The sequence below is a fragment of the Lepisma saccharinum genome, chromosome 16 (assembly GCF_977018435.1).
Source record: "Lepisma saccharinum chromosome 16, izLepSacc3.1, whole genome shotgun sequence".
NCBI lineage: Eukaryota > Metazoa > Arthropoda > Insecta > Zygentoma > Lepismatidae > Lepisma > Lepisma saccharinum.
Window position 1 is genome coordinate 36,655,157 of NC_139244.1, and position 22,241 is coordinate 36,677,397.

Sequence of the window (22,241 nt, forward strand, 5' to 3'; positions counted from 1 at the left end):
CTGCTAATGAGGAAACTTTATATCACATTCAATTAGCATTTGCATCTCATTTCTTTGAACCTTTTTTTTTTCACCTATGGTAGTTTCTGAGAAATTAATATGCATTGGCCGCAGTGGTTCAGTCGGTAACGCGTCTGACTACCATGCTAAAGGTCCCGGGTTCGATCCCCGGCCGGTTCAAATCCGGGAACTTTTCTAACGTTGGAAGCGGCCCCGGCGCCCACCCAGCGTCGAATAACATGGGTACCTGGGGGAAACCCTGGGGGGTAAAGGCGGTCAGGGGCGTGATGCTGATCACATCACCCCCACTCACGACCGGATCAAGAAAGTGTGGGGCGTTACCCCCACACCCCCTATACGCCTTCATGGCGTGGTGCTATGCACAGGGGAGCACTTTACTTTTACTTTTTGGTTGCTTTTGACACACACACAAACAAGATAATTAAGAACATGGAAATAGCATCAAGTAAATAAGTCGTAGGGCATCAAGTCATTATTTGTATTAATATTGTTCTAAATGAAAGGTTGTATGGCTTAATTGTAACCCTATTGAGATAATAAATAATAATAATAATAGTTCTTTCGACTTGGAAAAAGGCGAAAGAAACGATTACACAGAGAGAGAGAGAGTGTGCCAGCTCTCTCTTTTTGTCCCTTCGACATTCTGTCTCACCTCCCCAGACCCTCCGTAGTGGAGTGGTTAGAGGGGAAGGGGGAGGAGTACGCTAAATTTCATATTTATAACTAGAATAGTTACAGAGATGTCCAAACATTAACAACATGTTCATTGATGATTTTCATTTGTTTAACCCCCTTAGACAGTGGAAGGCCAGTCAAAATAATTTGTGTTTTGTTAAATTATCACTTGCTACATCTTCACATTTGCTGTACTCCGAGGTATGGACAGGCTATTATTGATCGACGGTAGCCAGGGGTGTGGGCTCAGGGGGCTGAGCCGGAGAGGAAAAAGTAAGAAATGAAGATGTCTCTCATGGGCAAGCAGGTAATCTGATCAAATAGCTATGAAGATATTATTTGGTAGGTCTATCAGTCACCAGATCTTTCTTTTGTAGCTGTGGTAGTTTTTTCAGATTCCAATAGTTGACATGGTCAGATTGACAGACAGACAGAACTGTCACATAAGCCTGCCTCTGTGGCAGAGTAGTTAGCACAGCATGTTCAAAATCCCAGGCTAGGCAAGGGTGTTCTTTGTGAGTGTCCCTTCATCAGTTACATCATATCATCACACATCCTCATTGTCACAATTAGCCAAAAGTGGCAGAAAAGATACGCTAACTAACAAAATCAAATCAAATGACTGTCACATTAGGGTACTTTTTTAAGCTTTAAATTGTTAAACGAAAAATTAACAGGTAAAGCTACCTATATAACCTAGTCCCAAGTAAATTTCACAACCAGTGTTCAGCCATTACCTCCTTGACCTGGATCTCTGACCTTCATTTTAAAACTGTAGTGTGTGGTTCTAATGGCCACAATTATCTTAACCTTAAGAGCATTTCTTGATTAGAAGTTTACATGATGTGCTGTGCTCATGGCCTTTTATACAGGTTCCAAACTGAAAGAGAGACTCTTGTATTGCATTGTTGTTTAAATACACAAAGTTGCATTTAGTTGTGCCATTAGATGGCATTGTATGTTAGGATGCAAGCTGTTATCATTGGAAAGTGTTGGTGTGCTGTGTGCACATGCTGAACCTAGTTGATTATGTACAGTCATGACATGGATTCGTTCAAACAGACTCAGTGAGCATTATTCAATTTTTGATGGCGAAAGGTGTTAGTGGAGCCGAAATTTATTGCATATGAATTTGGGCAACCTTTATAATTCCATTTAACTCCAGTAATAACATTAATAGTAAAGTGACAAAAAAAAAGATTGAAGAACAAAGGCACAACATAATTAGTGAGATCATAAATGCATTGCCATTTCACAGAATTTGTTAAAACCATGGAACCTTGATTTTATGTTCCTCGGTTTTATATTTTCCTGCATTATACATTCTACATTCATGGTCCCAATCAAGCAAAAAGCTATAACATTTTCCCTCATTTTGAGTTGTTTCAGTTTGGTCCCCTGAAAAACATAAAATCGAGGTTCTACTGTACCATGTATTTTTTTATTAGTTTTGACCAGAATCATTTTTGTTGATTTACAGGACCTGGTAACGGAAGCAGAATTGGCTCATGTGCCGGCTTGCACAAAAGCATGACCCGCCTTAGTTCCAGTCAGCAGATCAACCTTGTTCCAGTGTCTGTTGGTGTCACAATTAATCAAAATTCAGGAAATGTTGGGAGCCGCCACAACCTGCCATCCACCACTCACATCTCATGTGGGGGTGTCACAGTCACAACAACTCCCCTTACTGTTAGCCCAACAAAGAGCACTAGGTAAGTTTTATGACTTTATGTGCATGTTGTTTTCTTGTAGGCTTTTTTTGTTTTTAATGTTTAAATTTCTATTTGTTTTAAGTACAGTTTATGCTCAGATAGTATAATCGAGACTTGACCTATAGTTTAATCCAATCCACTGTGCAATGTGTCTCCACCAGCAGTTGAACCCCTTGATTACAATTCATGAGAGACTACAAATATTTAGGCTATTTCTATGTATGAGTTTTATGCAAGAATTCTATTTATACTTTATTTCATGGATTATTGACATTTTCTGGAGAATAAAAACTATAAAGGAAGTTCATAATGCATTAGACTAATATTTATGATGATTTTCTTTAAATAGAGATCCTTTATGTAGAATCAAGATGTGATGAAGAGATGAACCTTAAAACTAGCAAATTGCCAATGTTCGTTGCTTTTGCAAAATGTGAAATCAAGAGTACCTGCTTATATTTTCTAATGTTAAATATTCAACTAATACATTAGTTAATAATAGCAACAAAAAATCACTTTTATACAAAAATATAAAATATGGAATCATATTCTAGAAACTCGGTTCAAAACTATGACACCTTTGAATTTTACATCAAATGTAGTAGACACTAAATGTAGATAGGAATAGCAAATTAGTATATCATAATTTAAGCACTATTGAAAAACTTGTGAAATTATAGCCTGATTTGATATATTGCATCATGCCCTTCCTCTTTAAAATTTGAAAATTGAATGCAACATGGCAGACTTCTACTTGAGACACAAATATGGTTGTCCCTGGCCTAACCTGTTATATCATGATGACCAATTGTACCCAGCATAATTCCTTTACATTTTTTTCAGGGGTGGACTTTTGACTTGCCCTGTATTTTACTTTCTAAATTTTTTATATTATATGAACACATCATTTTTGTACCATACATCCTGCTGTCATTTTTCATAAAGGTTTCTAGTAACTTGTGGCATTCATCAAATATTTTTTTGTTGTTGAAATTGTTGTATGCATACGTATCTTAATTAATGTTAAAGAGAAGCATTACAATTCCTTGTTGTAGATTTTACATTAATTATTATGTTTTTGATTGCCTTATGCAGTGGCAGCATATCTGCTTTGAGGGAAGAGAGAGATTTAATAGCGTCAGTCTCTTCATCATTTCATCACTTCAATGGTCAAAACATTAACCCAATGATGGTCCAGTCTGGAAGGGAGCTTCGTGAGTATATTTTATTCTAATTGATTGTTATAACACTCTTATATTTCCAGTCCCTAGAAATGATTTACCATTTGCTTGTAATATGGTGTAACCTCACATGGAAAATAGCATTTTATGTTTCAGTGACATTTGACAGACTTATGTGTGTGTGTGTGTCATCATCAGTACTCATAAGTGGGAGGCTATCTCCTCAGCTAGGAAAATGTAGGAAAAAAGCATCCTCCATTGGATCTAACATGGGTCATCTTCCCTCAATAAAATCCAGCCTATACCACTGCCGACATTGGTATCAGCTTAACCCTAATGCACACACATACTATGTATACCTTTTGTTCATAATTTTGTGAAGAAAATTCTGTCTGTCCATGTTATGGAAACATTGAAGTAGAAAAATTGATAACCAAGAAGGTGTATATTTTATATTCTGCTTGTAACATTGTCTCCCTCTGATTATTATGTTTGCATTGAATTTTAAAATGACAGTGACCACTCTTGGACCATGATAAAATTCCAGTATAATTCCCGTTTTTCAAGACTAACTTTCCAAAAATTCAAGGGTACAAGCAGATGTTTTCTCTGTTTCAACCTTGCATATTACCACCTCTCACCAACCACACACATACACACACACACAAATATACAGGGTTATTACAAATGAAATTCCCGATTTCAGACACATGTAAATCACTTTTAATGAAACTCTGATACAAAAAGGTATATCAATGTAAAGAGTAACTCATAAAGTTTTATTTCATTACCTCATTACGTTATTAACTCACAAGTGTTCAATGTGAGCCCCTTTGGTAACTCGACACACATCTAGTCTGTTTCCTCATTTGCTGTTGGACAGCCAGTTGACTTTCTCTTACAGATGCATTCCCTTTCTTCAAAATCAGAGCACCATTTATGAATTGAATGCCCACTTGGTGGATCTGTACCAAACTTTGGTGGAAATCTAATACTCAAAATGTTTTCCTATCTTTGCCGACAGCCGTTTTCTCTCATAGTTATTATGCAACAGCAGTGTTATCAACCATATCGGAAATGATATGAAATAAAACTTTATAAGTTACTCTTTACATTGATAGAACCTTTTTGTATCTGGGTTTCATTACACATGATTTGCATGTGTCTGAATTTGGGAAGATCATTTGTAATAACCCTGTATTAACAATATATCTGTGTGATTCCAATGTATCCAAAAATTCTAATTCAATTCAATTAAAGGGTATATATACAGATTTAAAATATTTAATTATGGTGCGAACTTTACATTGGCCATTTGACATACACAGACTCGAATTACATGTCACAAATGTTATGGGATATACTAATCTACGAAAAATTGTTAAAATGTGTAAGAATTTCAAACTCAAATTTACCCAATGAACTTCAAGTTGTCTTGCAATAATCTTCAGTCTGTCAGATAGATTGTTCTGCAAAGAACACTATGATTGTTCTGTAAAGAACACTAATATAGTAAACAGATTGAGAGAATTTGGTTTAATGTTCCACGCAACTTTCATTTCCTTCCTCATTAAAAATAAAAGCTAAACTGTGAAATACTTGCCTCGGGGCATTTCTAAATATGTATAAATTCAATGGAATTTGTATTAATAAAAGTTGCAATTTTTCATGTCTGCAGAGAAAAAGTCACAGAATTCACACATAATTCCTAGAATTTAAGAAATCCCTGGTGAGTAGCCACCCTGAATGAGGATTTATATTTTCATACTTAAGAAAGCAATGCATGCATTACATTATGTAGTGATCAGAAGATTGGAACATATGTGTATGTTTCATTAAGAGTTTTACTTTTCTCTTTTCAGTTCTCCCCTTGTCTTCGTCAGCAAGTTCGCCAAGCAACGTCACCCATCTGATGCAGTCAGGGACTCGCCTCCACTCTCCCTTTCATTTATCACAAACAGCCATGGCTTCCACGCTGAGCAATTCAGGAACAGCCAGCCCGTTGAACAGGTCCGGCACGGTGGTGTCGTCGTCTTCGTCTCCACTTAGCCAATCCACGTCTATAACTTCAACTACAAACCACCCTTGCGTAGCTCATACGGTCACATCACAAACACTGCCAACCACGGTAATGACATCGAGTCAGACGAATCCTAGAAGAGCAAATACTAGTATTACTATAATATCAAACAACCACCAACAAAGCATGGGGCTTGGTGCATCTCAGGTATGTATTTCCTTGCATCTCGAGTAATTTTGTTTTTGTATGTTCATTGTATTAGATAAACCATACAAAGCTAAGAAAATTTAGCAGAGCACCTATAAAGGTACCAATTATATCATTAGCTGTTGCTAGGGTACCTGTTATGAGTAAGAACTAGGGCTGAGCCGATACTGATACTCTCACCGATTCGCACCGATGCTGATACTCGAAAATATATAGTGCAAGTATTCCACTCTAATTATATGCATCAATTGACCAAGATTTTTGCTTTAAAATATACAAAAATTACATCAGAATATTAAATTACATGTTACATCATCACAAAATCAAGTTTTTCACAAACAACTGGTGGAAAATAAAGAGAAACTTCTAATTTTGCACATTTTCCAAGATAATTAGTCCCTGCAAAAGTGTGGAGAGGCATTTTTGCAGAGCCTGTGAAAGATCAAAATGCTGGAAAATTATTGGTCGATATCGGCAAATAAGAACACAATCATTAACCAGCAATTAATAATGATGAAGGTTTATCATTATATAAAGATATTATACTTAGGATTTATACAGGTTTTAAGGTATTTGTATGATACTTAGTAATTTTTAGAACTCCTGAAGATATATTGACTGTGAGTTGACTTCGGTCTTTTCCCCGAGACTTGACTGGCTGAATGCATTATGTGGAAAAACTTTTTTTTAAAATTTAGAGTAAAACCCCATTTTTCAATAATTTATATTAATAAGAACTTTTGGTTGAATGACTGAAATTCTTGCATATGCTCGATGTTTCGATGCTCTTCACATACACCTCTTTCAAAGAGCCAAATGTAAATATCATATTATTGACATATCTTTTGCAATACGTATTTCATCTGATGTTATTTTTGTCTGTTGAACAAGATGAATATGCAGAATGTCAAATTGTTAAGCATAGTAAGGAATTTCAGCCAAAACTTTTTATTAATAATAATTAGTAGAACCACATATTCATGACAGAGAAAATATCAAGATTTCAGTACAAAAACAGCACATTTTGAGATCAAAAGTGGTATAAAAAAATAGCATTTCTGTGCTAAAATGGTGAATAAAATCCTACATTTGATTTTAAAACTATACTTATTACTCAAAATAAACATTTTGCTTCTACATTTACATAGTTATCAGGTAATTAAGTTCATTCGTGTGTAAAGAGTCTATTTTTGCTTAAGTATTTAAAACGGAATAAATCAATTTTACAGGATTTGCATAACTCACAGGATAATTCAGACTTCGGAAAGTGTTGTGTCAGTAAATAAATTCGAAATTCCGTGTTTAAGAGTTTACTTCACATTTTCCAGTTCATTTCGCATCATTTTGTGACAAGATATGGTAGGAAAATGCACCTCATTTGCACCACCATGTTTCAAAAACATGAAAAATAAATATTACAATGTGTTATTTCATGTTTCTGTCAAAAATTAAATATGCATGCCTCTAATAATTCATATAAGATGAATGTGGCTACATAGACCATTTGCAGATGTCTTGCATGGTAGGCAATGTTTTGACTTTTAAACTCGTGAAAAAAAAGTCACACATTGATGATTCTTATGATTTATTTACTTACTAGCTGATAACCTGGCATTGCCCGGGTATTTATTTATCCCAATCTTCTATTAGACAGGAAAAATAATGAATTCTAACTATAGTGTAAAATGTAGCTAATTTTATTTACAGGTATTTAAAAGTATAAGTACAGTATTCAAATTGTAAAGTAAAATCTTTTACAAATTCACTGTAATATTAATTTAACTCAAAACCTGATTGTAAACAACATTTTTAGTTTCACCTCTAGTTGAATGTCACCAATTAGCTTAGCAACTCTGAAAACTATGGATTCGACTCTAATGTATGTTATTTTTGACATTTTATTTTTCACCCCCCTCACCACCCCCATGCCGATAGGTGATGAACTTAGAGTTGAACGACATTCGGAGTGTCACTATTCATCTTGTCGACCCCGAAAACTATGGATTCCACACTAATATCGGTCTTTTTCGATTATTTCTACATGTCACCCCTTCCCACCCCCACCCCTAGGGTTGCCAGGGTTGACTTACTCCCACAGTATTTTTTTTCCAGATTGTAAGTCATAAGTGTACAAAGCTTGGTTGAAATTGCTCCAGGTGTTAAAGAGTTATGCCGGAACAAACATACATGCATATATACACACATACATCCATATTTTTATATATATAGATTTTAGTAATTTACGTGTTTAGGTTATAACAGTCCTGAAGACGTTTATCTGCTACGAATGTGTGGGAGCAAAACATTAAAAATAAATTTATGAAAAGTTATGTGAGGTAGTGTGACCTATGAAACTCAACCACAGAGGTTAGAGGCTCCATCAGTATCTTGGAGTAAATTCTGTATTTTATTTGTATTTTAAAATAATATTGTTAAGAATCATTGCTCATTTTGAACCAGACAGTTATAAGTATTTTTATCTGTATTTATTTTAGCGAATCAGCGTGTTCGAACCGTTTCCAATGAGAGATACCATTCAACATTTCTGTGAAAAGCATCTCGACAAGATAAAATTGTACATGGACAAAGTCTGCATTAGAATTCCCCCTCCAGCTAAGTGCACAATCGAAGGTAGGTTTTTTCTATTATAAAGATTTAGATTGTAAATGTTTGTTCAGTTCATTTCACTCATACTCCCTCTTCCTCATATACTTATGCATTTGAAGTAGAAAACCAAAGGTTGAGAAGGCAAGCAGAAAATCTGTGACACTGTAATGGACATTTTTTACTTTTGTCAACCATATGTAATGATGAACTTCAGAGTGCTTTTTACTGGCAGTGTGCAACAATGTAATGCTGTCGCATTGTAATGAAGGGATCCAAGGTTTGGTTCTTGGAAGGGATTAGCCCATTGGAGCACTTTGGGATGTACTAGTGATAATGTAATGCTTGAGGGAGGGTTGTCTACGGTTCATCCTCATATCCCATTAATATGGAATGAATAAGTCAACTTTATGTGCAGAAACTAATCAGAATTTCATCCACAGTTTTATGTTGGATCTTAACCATGAAAGCAGTGTGCTGTGTACCATTTATTGAACAGGGTTGCTACACATCTGGAAAAGCTGGAAAACAGTTGAAATGTCAGGGAATTTTGCAGATCATCTGGAATTTACATGCATTTGGAGAAAAAGTTGCAAAATGAACAAGCAGTTCACTTACACTTCTAGATTCAGTTCTTGTGATTCCACTCCCAAAAACAATTCAGTTTAGAAACTTGTTTCTTTCATTCTTATGATTCTCAGTGTTGTGTAAAATTATGGTTCCTTGCAATTTCTGTAATATATTTTTACGTTTATAATACTAGATATTAGAATGACCTTGCAGTCCAGATATCTGATTGATAACTAAAGAACATTGACAATATGATCATAATTATCAGAAAGGTTGGTGAAGATGAGGTTATCGTCTATTATTGTATAGATCTTAATCTTGTTGGCATTTCCTATAGAATTTCTATATGCAACAAAACTTTCTCCAATGCTGTGTACTTACAAATGTAAGCAAAAAAGTAGCATTTTCTCTGACACTATAAATCCACCAAGAAATGAAAAATTGTGTAGGGTTTATGAACTTTTTCTGTTGTTTTTATACTGTGGAGATCTGTTATGGTGAAATAATGTACCTCTATTACCTTAGCCTGAAGGCTAGATGCACGTGATTGTAGCACCCAATACATTTGATGCCGATTGTAATTTTACATTTCACTCTTCGAATTTTGACGTGTTCTTGTGTGTGTAGAATATAATTTACTAAAAAAAAAAGTTGTGAATGTGAATATTCATAATAATTAACGGATTATATATTTAATTGAAAAGCACAAGGCAAAAGCAAAACTCATGATGATATACATGTCTGGAAAAATTTCATTTTTGGACTAAAAAACCTGAAAATGTCAGGGAATTTCATAGCCAAAGAATCGTAGAAACCCTGTTGAACCAAGAAAACCTTTTGATTACATTACAGTGGTGTTAACCAGCAGGCTGCCAGAACCAGGAAGATGCAAGGACAAAACACAGAAAACATCTTATTTTCACGTGACTACAGATTGTTCACTGACAAGTAGTTTCTTGAATTTCTGTAATTGTGTAGAAATTAACTGCAAATTCTTCATGAACTTGTTCATAAGCATGAAAAATTAGCAGCTCCAACCGTGTTCACCAAATTTGTTTATGTTTGTCTACAAAATTAGTTGAAAATAATGTACATAAAGCCTGTGTTGTCATAACATGAGCAACTTAATCATGAAAGTAGAAATCATTAGTTGCCGACCTCTGTGTCGCAGTGGTTAGTTCAAGGGTCCCAGATTTGAATCCTGGCTGGAGCATGAGTAATCTGTTGTAAGTGTCGCTTCATCAACTTCATGGATATCATTGCAATTAGGCAAGCATAGCAGAAAAGTGATGCTAAATAACAAAAATTAAAAATCTGCACTTATTAGTCATGACCAAAAATTGCAGTATGGAGGGTATGAAAGGATGTCAGATTTTTTTGCTGATACAAAATTTACAGATTCTGATAACCAATCACATACAAAATTGCAAATGTTCCATTATTAACCTGGATGGTTCATTCACTACTTAATTGATATAAATAATGGGTTTTGCATTAGGAAAATAAACTGTATATTGCAAAATCCGAGAATAGGAATTATGTATTTATATCCATTAAAAAATAGCATAATTCTTCCTAAGTTCATATTTATAGAAATATCAGATCAATAATAGTATAGGCAATTTTACCAGTACACTTATATTGGCTGGTACTGACATAATACTACTTTATCTGTCCCATTCATAATTTAATACATGATTGAGTATAGATTGTCTGTTCATTTGACTTCATTTATTCTCTCTCTCTTCTGCTGACAGAACGTAAGGCAAGGAAGATTGCAAAGTTGCATTTTGCATGTCAGGGCCGAGGTGAGCATTGCTTATACAACAGGACGTTTTTTACCATGAAAACTAGAAATCCTCGTGTGTGGATTCACCTCATGTTTCTGGCTCTTCAGGTATGTGTCCAATATTTTCCGTTTAGGAGTGTATAGTACCTAACCATAGATGTGTTTACCTTTTCTATTTCCATTACAGTTTTGAGCATGTTACTTCTCTCTTCATAAACTTTTGTCTTCTTGTTTAATATCTAAGAAACTAAAAGTTAAAATATACAAAACCATAATTTTGCCTGTAGTATTATATGGATGTGAAACTTTGTCCCTTACATTGAAAGAAGAACATAAATTGAGAGTATTTGAAATTAAGATCCTTAGGAAAATCTTTGGACCTAAAAGGGATGAGGAGACAGGTGAGTGGAGAAGGTTACATAATTTAGAACTACATAATTTGTATTCATGTCCAGATATTATTAGAATAATTAAATCAAGAAGACTTAGGTGGGCAGGCCATGTAGCACGAATGGGAGAGGAAAGAGGAGTTTACAGGATTCTTGTTGGGAAACCTGATGGTAAGAGACCTGTAGGAAGGCCAAGACGAAGATGGAGGGACAATGTTGAGATGGACCTAAGGGAAATCGGTAGGGATGGAAAAGAGTATATAGATATTGCTCAAGATAGGGAAAGATGGAAGGCCTGTGTTGCTGCAGCCATGAACCTTCGGGTTTAAGAAGGCTAGAGAGTGAGTTAGTTAGTTTTGAGCTGGAGTAAATTATGTAAGCATTTTACACTAAGAGTTATATTTTCCACTAGAATTTTTTTCTGGCCCCACTGCTAGGTACCAATTTGTTGCTTGTCTGCTAGTTTATTATTAAAATGATTCTTGAGACAATTCTTTGTGCACCTTTGTATACATTGTATTTACAAAAGGTGCAATTCACTTTGTAATTTTGATTGTATTTAGTCATATTTTGTGTGTAGAATTTTTGGTAAAAAAATTGGCGGGGAAGGGGTGTTAATAAAATTCTATATAGTGCATCTCCTATGTGACCAAAAAGTAAATATGCCTTGCTAGTTACGATTGTGCTATCCTCCGTACCAAATGGCTACAAGCAATAACTCTGGATTGTCCCTTTGCCTGCTTGCATTAAACCTTTGGAGCATACTTTATGTGTGGGTGGGTTGCGGGAAGGGGCAATTAGCTATTTAACACTGACAAATCCCACTGATCTCAGTCACGTTTCTAATTTCATCTGCAATATCTGTCACTGAGACTTTACATCTCACATCCAGTCAGTCACCACTACATTCATGAAAAGAAACATTATTTTCCAAAGCAAAGGAGTAACAGCTTCTTAACTGTAAGTCAAAGGAAATGTTTGAGTTCAATAAAAGTGCATGTAGGCACCAGTCAACAACAAAACACAGGAATATACAATACGGTACCATAAAACTGAAAGAATCTGCCCAGATATCCACCTACAGGACAAATACAAATATGAAAATGTATATACATAATTAACATCTCAGTTGAGTAGGAAGATACAGGGTGGGGCAAAATAATGTTACCACTTGTATGGTGTTTCCTGTTTCCACTCATATGGTGTTTTCCTGTATCTTTTCAGGCAAAAAAATGTTACCACCGAAAGGGAAACATACACATTTAATATACCCCTTCAACGTGTGAACCAGAAATGTGAATACATTTGAGCATTCTGTCAACCATTGAGTCCATGACCCTTGAACACATGTCTTGTGGTATAGAGCGTATCGCTGTAGAAATTCTTTGTTTAAGGTCTTGTATGTCCCGCAGTTTTGTTGCACCAACACGCTCCTTTACCATCCCCCATAACCAGAAATCACACAGGCTGAGGTCTGGTGATCTTGCCGCCCATGGTAGTGGACCATGCCGACCAATCCATCGTTAACCGAATGTTCTGTCAAAGTAACCACGAACGTCCACGTGATAGTGTGCAGTTGAAAGTAGCCACGTGCAAAAGGTTGTTTACCACGTAATGAGTTAGCATAGCCAAATAGGAGGCGCCAGTTACCGTTGCAGTGTTAAAAAAATAGGGGCCCACTATTCCCAACTTTGAAGCACCACACCATACGTTTATCTTCGGGGAGTCCCGTATGTTTTCCCTCATTACATGTGGATGTTCAGTAGCCCAAATCACAGAGTTGTGTTTGTTAACGCAACCACTCACATGAAATGTTGCCTTGTCGGAGAAGAAAAACAGCACAGATGGATCGATAATTGTCATTTCCACTAACAGTTCTGCCATTTTTACACGAGTGATTTTATCGGCGGCATTAAGTGCTTGCACAATTTGGGCGTGATATGGTTTTAATCCCAAATCATGGTCCATGATTCGTCGAAGAGATCGTTGAGAAATTCCTGTTTCACATTTTAACAGAGAAAGTGACTTTTTCGGGCTATTCAACATGGCTTCTTGCTCCTTTACGACGTTGTGCTCACTTCTCACACTTCTGGGTCGTTCACTGTTACCTTTGTAATTATTTGCCACCGAACCAGTTTGTTCAAATTTTTCATACACTCGCCGAATGGTTAATCTACTTGGGGGGTCTTTGTTATACCACATTCTAAACTTCTTTCTCACTACTGTGGGTGATTGATACACTGCCATCCATGCTGCGATCTTCCTTCGTTCCTCCATACCTAATCGTGTGGCCATATTTTATCTGAAAAGATACAGGAAAACACCATATGAGTGGAAACAGGAAACACCATACAAGTGGTAACATATTTTGCCCCAGGAAACACCATACAAGTGGTAACATTATTTTACCCCACCCTGTATAATAGAATGAAAGTTATGTTGTGTACAGCAGACTATCAGATGATTACTGTTTGTTAAATCTTCTGGGTGTTTCTTTCCTCTCTATGAACATTGTTCTTGTTTGCAATACACCTATTAATTCAACATAGTATCATTGTGGTTCATGAAACCCACCTTCAAACTGATAATTTACTCTTTCTCAGAGCAACACTTTTAGAAATCAAAGAATTGTAAACATAATACTTACATTATTTTCCATGAATCTTTATGGTTTGATTGTGTAGTTTTTGCTAAATGCAGCGAAAGAAAAGAGGACAGAGTTGAGAAATTGTGGAGAAATACCATGACACTAATTTTTTTTACCATTAATCTTCAGTAACTAGCACCTTCATATCGCCTAATGAATACTATGTTGTCGCATGTCCATCTCCACTAACTTCTCGGAGATCTGAGAATTGGCTGGATTTGGAATACACTACAAAATTTGCACAAACATTTTATTATTGTTGATAATTCCCACCACTGACATCCAAATACGTCTCTTTGGAATGTAATGCATTAACATACATGAAACACAATAATGTGATCAAACCATTTTGGACGAAAAGTGGAGATAATTGGAAAATCTATCCCAGAAAAGTGAAAATGTACCTGAATTTTATTGTGTAACTTGTTTACCACCTGCATATACAATTTCTGTAGCCAAACCTTCAAGAAACATTTTTTTTTTTTTGGAACATGTGAATCAAATATGTAGGTGTGTACTGACAGATATTATTTTGCTTTTGTTCATTTGTGTCATTTACCTCTACAGGCAAGATCACAGTCTGCTCTTAGTTCAAGAGAAACTTCAGTGAGTAGCCTAAAAAACTGCTGGGACATTTTAAAATGTGAAAACAAAACATTCCTTACTCTAGTGACTTCTGCTTTTCCATGCGCAAAGGTAAGTGTCTTTAGTGATATTGGTCTCTGGATGTCAAATACTTGTTGGGAATCGTTTAATTTACATTAAGTTTCTGTACATATTTTGAGTAACATTACAACTAGATTTTTTTTGCACCTTGTGAACATTTTCTTTTTTCTTTGTGCCTACATTGTTGCAATTTCATTTCTTGCCAATTTGCATGCAGTTATTTTAATAAATTAATAAGGGATATGACTAATTACTCTGTAAATTGTATACACAGGCTAATATTGGCATATAAACAAAAATTATTATAAATAATGCTGAGTACTTGCAGAGGAGAGGGTATGAGTATTTCAGTCATCATCATCCTTCGCCGTTTCCTGCCTCTGGCTGGCTCGGCATGAATATTTTAGTATACAAAATTCTTTAATGTGTTTTGCGCAGGATAATATGACCCTGCCCCGTTCCCTTTCCTGCAGAAACCTTGGGCATGCCACAGTTTACAGTTGAAAGTGTTGCCACATCTTGTCTGCTCTTGATTTGATTTGGTTTATTTTACTTCGCTTTTTGCATCACTTTTGGCTAATTTGCGAAGATGGGTGATGATATGATGAAATTGATGAATAGACACTCTGTCTATGGGGAAGTGATGAAGACGCAGATGTGGAAAAAGAACCAACAGAGAATGTCCTATCTGTGCCACCCTTCCTATTTAATGGGGGAAGAGTGGCAAAAGGCTTGGCAACTCTGAACTATCCTTCGTTTGTCAGTGTGTACTACACCCCAAGATTTATGGATGTGTTTTCCCTCGAATGCAGCAATCAGACGATCTTAAAGCCTGTTGAATAGTTGTATCATACAAAAATTGCTTATTTGGGTGAAAAGGGAATTTATGTACCTAGCTTTTCTTATTTTCTATTTGTGCGATCGTAGGGTACGAGAGAGTTAGGTTTTCATTCCCTGGATACAGTCACCAGTCCTATACCTTGTGACGATGAGTACTTTTGAGCTATCATTTAAAACTTTTTTTTCTCATAAGTGCATGATTTTTGGGTTGGTAATTTATTAATCAACAAAATCTTCACCCTAGTGATTACACTGTGTTCCCATTGACCTGGAAAACCTGTAAAAGTTACGAAAAATCAAGTGTTTTTTTTTTTTTACTTGCCAGCATTTGGGAATGAAAATAACCACTTTTTTCTTAAACCAGCTTCTTGAATGGGAGTGGCACTTCGTTAATGTTATTGTAAATGTACAATTGCATGTATGTCTAATTGAATTATTGAATTTGATTGCAGGATCAAGATTGCATCCTGCATGAGCTGAGGAACAGTGGATTCTTTGATGTGTTTGAATACAATGGGCCTCTTAAGCAGTGGGGCTGTTTCCTGTGCAATCACCCTGACAAAGCCGTGGGCTTCCTGCAAGACACTCAGCCCGTCATCGAGGGGCAGCTGAAGGAGAAGAAAGGCCGCTGGAAGATATTCAAGCGTTGGAGAACGAGATACTTCACATTGTCAGGAGCCCACCTCTCCTACAAAGGAACGGTGAGTATATGTGTGCAGGATCAGAAATGTTCTTGTTTGAAGCTGTTGCAACTGGGTACGGTTAAAGTGGCATCGTTTGTTTGTCTGCATGTATAAAATCTTGGAATGCACATCATACATTCTATCTTGATGGTCCCAACATAGCAAAACGTTAAAAAAATTTCCCACATTTTACATTTTCAGTTTTTCAGCTTGGTTTTCAGAAAGACTTAAAATCGAATCGAGGTGCCACTATAATTGGAACTTTTGTTCATGTGTTTTATGGACCTGTTATTAAAACAAAATTATAGTATGGGAAATGTAACATATAGAAAAAATGTAACTTATTATTTCATTGAGAACTAGAAGTTTAACTTTATAGTGTGGAAAAATGTAAAATTCCAGAAATGTAGTGTGTATATTATAGTGGAACCACACACAAAAGAACCTGCGACTCCTGTGCATCATACTCCCATGTGGAGGGGAGGGGCAGAGAGGAGCATGCTTCCAAGGCTTCTGGTCAAAGGTTCTTTTGTTTGTGGTCGCTCTTTACAACTGTACCAATGTGTCCACTTGCTCTGTCAGTGGATTGTAGTTCAGTATATGAAGTTTCCTCAGTTTTTTTGTAGTATGGTGTGGAATTGAAACAAAATTATTGAACTTCATAACTCAAGCATCACAGTTAAAAAATGCAGACTGATCTCTGTTGTAAGATTAAATTTGTTCAAATAAAACATAAAGCATAGCCGACATGTCACTAAAGATGTTGTATAAACTTTCAAAATTAATTTCTATATTTTGTTACAAAGTTTTTGCGTGATCAAATACGTAGAACACTAATTAGCCAGCGAAGATATTTTACATTACATAAACAGAATTTTTTTTGGAGCATTTTACTTTTTTTACTTCAAGTGTGTATATATTTTGTGTATAAAATATCTACTGTAGACATCCATAAACCTTCAGAATGTTACATTATATTTTTCATTTCTCTTGTATCGTAGGCATGCTCTGATTATGGGGGAGGCAGAAACATAGGTACTGACTTAGGAAGCAAAACATTTTCTGCCCCTAAAAATTCCTCAAGAAGTATATAAATTATACGTAAAAGAAAATATTGTTGTCAATCTTGCACCCTCCCCCCCAATAATTATATGAAGTTGATGCCTATGGACAAAAACCTTTATGAAAGTTCAGTCGGGTAGGAAAAACGTCATTTCATCTCACTGTTTTACTGTATTCATGGGTGCGAAACTGAGCCAAGCGAAAATCCCCTTAGTGTAATTCTAAGCATATTATAGTTCAATTATGCATGAAGTAATGCACACCCCTCCCCCATAGTTGCTTGGAACTTTCATACTTGAAAATACTTCATTTACTTTAAGAGTATAATATTGTTTATTAACGGTGATAAGATTCCTCTACACTAAATTTCTAGTGCATGGATGTCCGGAAGGGAAGGGGGTAAGGATGACCCCACCTCCCCCTGGAAAATGAATGTCAACCTAAAAGTACATATTTCACACACATAATTTGATTTCAGTCACAGTAATTTACACTATTTTTTGTAATGTGGATGCTGGAACGTGATAATTTCAAACTCAAGTGTTTTTTTTTTTGAGGGCAATATGCCTTGCTTACCCCTCAATTTGAAAAACCTGTTGTCCCTCCTTGCCTCCCTGTGGGCACGCCTATGATTGTATCACTGCTTATAGTGTTTTCTACAGGTTGAAGCAATGAAAATAATTTTCCTTGTAAATTTTATGGGAACGTGTTTTTATTTATTTATTTATTTTTTGCAATGGCCAAGTAAGTTTCATGTTTTTACATTACGTACTCTCTAGCATTTTATTTAATTATTATTGAAAGTTAAAATTGTTGCTTATTGGCACACTGTTTAGGTGGTGTGATCTTGACTGGTCTAATTTCGTACTATAGTATATTTGTTTCTAATTGCATTGAGAATTTGAGGCTTACATTAACTTTAGATGTTGATAAAAAGAGCATGAATAATTGTCAGTGAATTTGCAGGATGTAACAATGACATTTCATCAAACAACACATTGCTCAAGGATTAATGGGAAACCTTGTTCCCTATTGAGTTTTTTAAAAATATTTTGTCCATTTCTTTAATCATTGTTTGCTGTAAAATCAATGTTAACATATTTTCGATGTCAGTTGTGAATGCTGAATAACCTTTTTCAGAAAAGTGACAAGACAGCCACACCCATCGAGGTTAATCAGATAAGAAGTGTGAAGGTGAGCCGTGGAGCACGTAACATTCCAAAAGCTTTCGAGATTTTTACAAATGATAAATCCTTGATTTTGAAACCAAAGGATGGGAAGAATGCCGAGGAGTGGGTGCAGTGTTTGTCAATAGCTGTCGCCCATTCACATGCCAGAGAACTGCCAACAAAGAGCAATTCCCTTCCTGCTCGAGGTGCAAGTTTACGAACTGCCGTCTGACTTTTGGTGAGAGTTTTTAAATTTGCTCATAATATATATAGGCCCTCAATCAACTATATGTAATGGTAAACTTGTCAGTCACTTGAAAACAGTGCATAATATCTACTTCTTGGGTGTTTGTGTGAAATACATAAACAAAATAAGAATATTTATGTAAATCCTAAGAAATTTTAAATGTTTGATTGACACTCATGTAAAATTAATTTAATTCTCATTTAAGAAAAATGAAAGTACTTAACCGGCATCTGTATCATTTTTATCATCATATCCATTATTTTCATTTGGTTTCAACCGAACTGTATTTCTTATTTATTTATGATCTTTGATAATAATTACATTTGTTGTATTTGTACAAAATGATTTATTTAATGGTTTTTAAAGAGTGGCAAGAAACAATGTATTATGTGAATGCTGTAAATTTCTTCGTGATGTCTTGTAAGGTGCAGCAAAGAATTTTTAATCCCAGCTAAGTACTGTATGAATTTGCAAAATTCATGCTTCCATGTACAAATCTAAGGGTAATAGATTTTGGAAGAAGCATCCTATCAAAGGAGTATTGAGCAGCAACTATTGGATGAGTTCCATAGCAGTAGTCTCGGTAACTCCCCCTTTGTGGCCTGATCTTTTCTCCATACATAGCAATTTTAAAATTGTGTGTTTATTTTATATTTTTGACAAGTTGGACTGCCTGTAAGGCTGAGGTAGTGTATCTTACAGCACTTGGTGTTGGATTTGCACCTGAGAAAGTATAAAGCTTACTTTGCGAGTATTATCCAAAATGCAGTCAAAGAAGTAATGAGGGAAGCACAAATGTTCATTACTGATAACGAAAAAATCAACTTCATGAAATTTGTGTTCCTTTTTTATTTTTTACGTGTATGTGTGTGCCTGTACATATGTACACAATTAAATAAGCCAATTTTTAGTCGATCAGATTAAAAAAAAATTGAAAGGTAAAACAATGTAGAGTTGCCACAGTTTGTCCAACAGCATAATAATCCACTTTCTTTTAACCACCAGCAAAAGGGTTAAATAGTTAAAACAAACATTCATTAAATTGCAAGTATTAGTACAACCTGTGCAAGCATAATATGTAAAAGAAGAGTGGATGAAGTGGACAAATATACATACTGTACACATATATAAATATTATTTTGGATATTTTAAATTCTTGATTTCTTGATAATAGTGTATTTTTTCTTGAACTTTTCCTCATGCCATAATACTACACTGGAAGTAAGGTACACGCATTCTCAGTTTTGTTAATAGATCAAACTGATGGTGTTATCACCATGCTCCAGCAACCTTTGAGGTTGGCACCAGGAGACTGATATGGCCTAAGATCCACCTGGACGAGGCAGCCAAAAGTTTAATTCTCAGTAACCCCCAGGAATTGAACCAGAGACATGTGTATGTACAGTACATATCTTTGTATGTACGTGTAAGTTTGTTATTCCGTAGTATCCATCATATAGAATGAAACTGAATAAGAGAGGTGAATGTGATGTTGAATTACTTGTGATAAAGAGAAGTGTTCTATGCATCATGTAATTTGAAAGTGTGATAGTATTTTGTAAACATTTGTTATACTATTTTACATGTGTACAAAATTACTTTTTCATAAATTGCTATTTTTCGTGGTCGTTATTTGTTTTGTTATCAGCAACATTGCTGATTGTGAACTTTTGTATTATAATAAAAGGGTTATTTATTATTTATGTGTTTTAATCTGATATTTTCAATCACTTTTTAAACAAATACTCTATAAATGGGTTGTAACTAGGACATGCCATTTCTCCAGACCAGTTCTTTGTCAGAGCTCAATGATAGATCAGTGTTGTATACCAGAATCCCTCTGCAGAGCTCAGTAATTGATGGGGAGTGGTGCCCTAAGTAGAACATGAGGGAAGGCTATGTTGCTTTCTGCAAGCTCAATCGAGTTTACACCAAAGCATGGAATATCTAACCACACCAAGTTTGTTACAATGCTTTGTTTACTTGTGGTCAAAGTCCATGTCATCTTAAAGTGCATTCTTGATTTCACTTGAAAGCTGTAATTTTACAACAGCATAATCAAAAAAGTGTGTAACCTAACACCTCCTCATCCAAACACCATAAACCATCTGATCAAAAGTACCTGGACTCAGGCATACCTTATGCTACAAGTTCCAATAATTGCCATTATTATGGAGTGGGTCCACCCTTTGCTGCAATGACAACCCATTCTTACTGGAGAGTTGTAGCCAGAGCAAGTCGCGATGTGTGTCATTGAGGTCTGGAGGAAACCGGTGTTCTAATTCATCCCAAAGGTGTTCATTGAGATTAAGGCAGGACTCTGGGCAGTCAATTAATTTCTGTAATGTTATTATCTGCAAACCATTTTTAGTTAGGGATAAGTGTCCGAATACTTTTGATCAGATAGTGTATTTCATAGTTTTTAGTACCGTGTTGTAGTCCAATGAGAGAACAAGAAAACATGAGTGAGAAAAAGATATAGAAATTATACACACATGTGTACATAGATAGAGCAAGAGAAAATCAGTCAAACAAAAAAACAGCAGAGAGATTAAAGGAGAGAGAGAATGCAAATAAAAGAAATAAACCAGAGAGAAGGGGGAGGGAACGAGATAAAGGGGGTGTCAAAAAAGAGGGGACATTTTGAAATGGAGGTATAGGGAAGAATAAATAGTTGCAAGAGATTTAATCATGGAAATGAATAGTGCAGAGGGTGCCATTACATACATACATACCGCTGAAGAGATGGGTAGGTATGTGTCTTGAAGATTATGCCCAGTAAATGACAACTGTTTGTAAGCAAACATTCCTGCAGTTGTCGAGGGACATCCTGCATAGCTCTACATAACATCCACAGAGTGATTTCCTCACAGATCCTTTCGACTACAACTGAAGAATTTTCATTTACTTACAAACGCCAGAAAATGACTTCGGACCTCACTAACGTTTTCCAGCAGACTCAAGTGCATTTATTTAAATTCTGACACTTGTCAGTCGAGGGTTTTTCGTTATTTCTCTCAGTCGGAGAGAGAGTCTGTAGATTTGGTTGTTTTTCTTTGCCTCCGACCACCGAATTTGTGCTTTGGAATGACAGTCTGAGGCAGTCCTGTGGCGGCTGCCAGTACCTTCATTATTGTTGATTTTGCACGATCTGTTTGTTTACATATCGTCTATCGGGACGTTTTCACTTCGCCATGCAATAATGCTGAATTTTTCCACACTACTACAGTACTTTCCCTGCATATCACAAATACACCTGTACAGCTGTCAATACAGTAGGAAAATGTTCAACACAAAGTGCACCACACGAAAACACAGCAATTTATGACACATGCTACAGCAGAAAGTCACCCTTCCTGTTTCAACTAACAATACGAAATGAAATGAACTCGCTTATCAGCAGTAATACACTGTTACCAGATACGTTCATGCAGAAACAATTCCGTGTTCGAAACAAAACAACACTAGATATAAGGCTACAAAGTGATAGACTTCTTACTACGGCAGATTTCACATGAGGTCCGAAGTCATTTTGCGGCAGGTGTAAATGGAAAGTTGGTCATGTGACATCAGAATGGTCCTCCCGATGGCACACTGGTAGCATTGTCACCTTGTAATCAAGGGGTCCTGGGTTCGATACCTGGTGGAGGTACATTGTGGATCGGATCCCACTTAAGCTGAAGGCCCAGTCCTGATTAGCCTTTCTCTGCATAAAGTGAACTTAAAACACAAACTCAGACATCAGAATGGGCTAGAATT

General features: G+C 35.8%; 1 protein-coding gene across 1 annotated transcript in view; it reads left to right on the forward strand.

The window, feature by feature from the left end:
* The window catches only part of melt (ventricular zone expressed PH domain-containing protein melted), a 62,521-nt gene extending 42,346 nt beyond the window's left edge, over positions 1–20,175 (forward strand). Inside the window, exons 10-17 of the mRNA XM_083137996.1 lie at positions 2,177–2,408; positions 3,504–3,622; positions 5,452–5,816; positions 8,312–8,447; positions 10,748–10,887; positions 14,383–14,511; positions 15,774–16,022; positions 18,207–20,175. Of these exons, the coding sequence (XP_082994122.1) occupies positions 2,177–2,408; positions 3,504–3,622; positions 5,452–5,816; positions 8,312–8,447; positions 10,748–10,887; positions 14,383–14,511; positions 15,774–16,022; positions 18,207–18,467 (1,631 nt within the window). The 3' untranslated portion in view covers positions 18,468–20,175. The remainder of the gene's footprint in view (positions 1–2,176; positions 2,409–3,503; positions 3,623–5,451; positions 5,817–8,311; positions 8,448–10,747; positions 10,888–14,382; positions 14,512–15,773; positions 16,023–18,206) is intronic.
* The last annotated feature ends 2,066 nt before the right edge of the window (positions 20,176–22,241 follow it).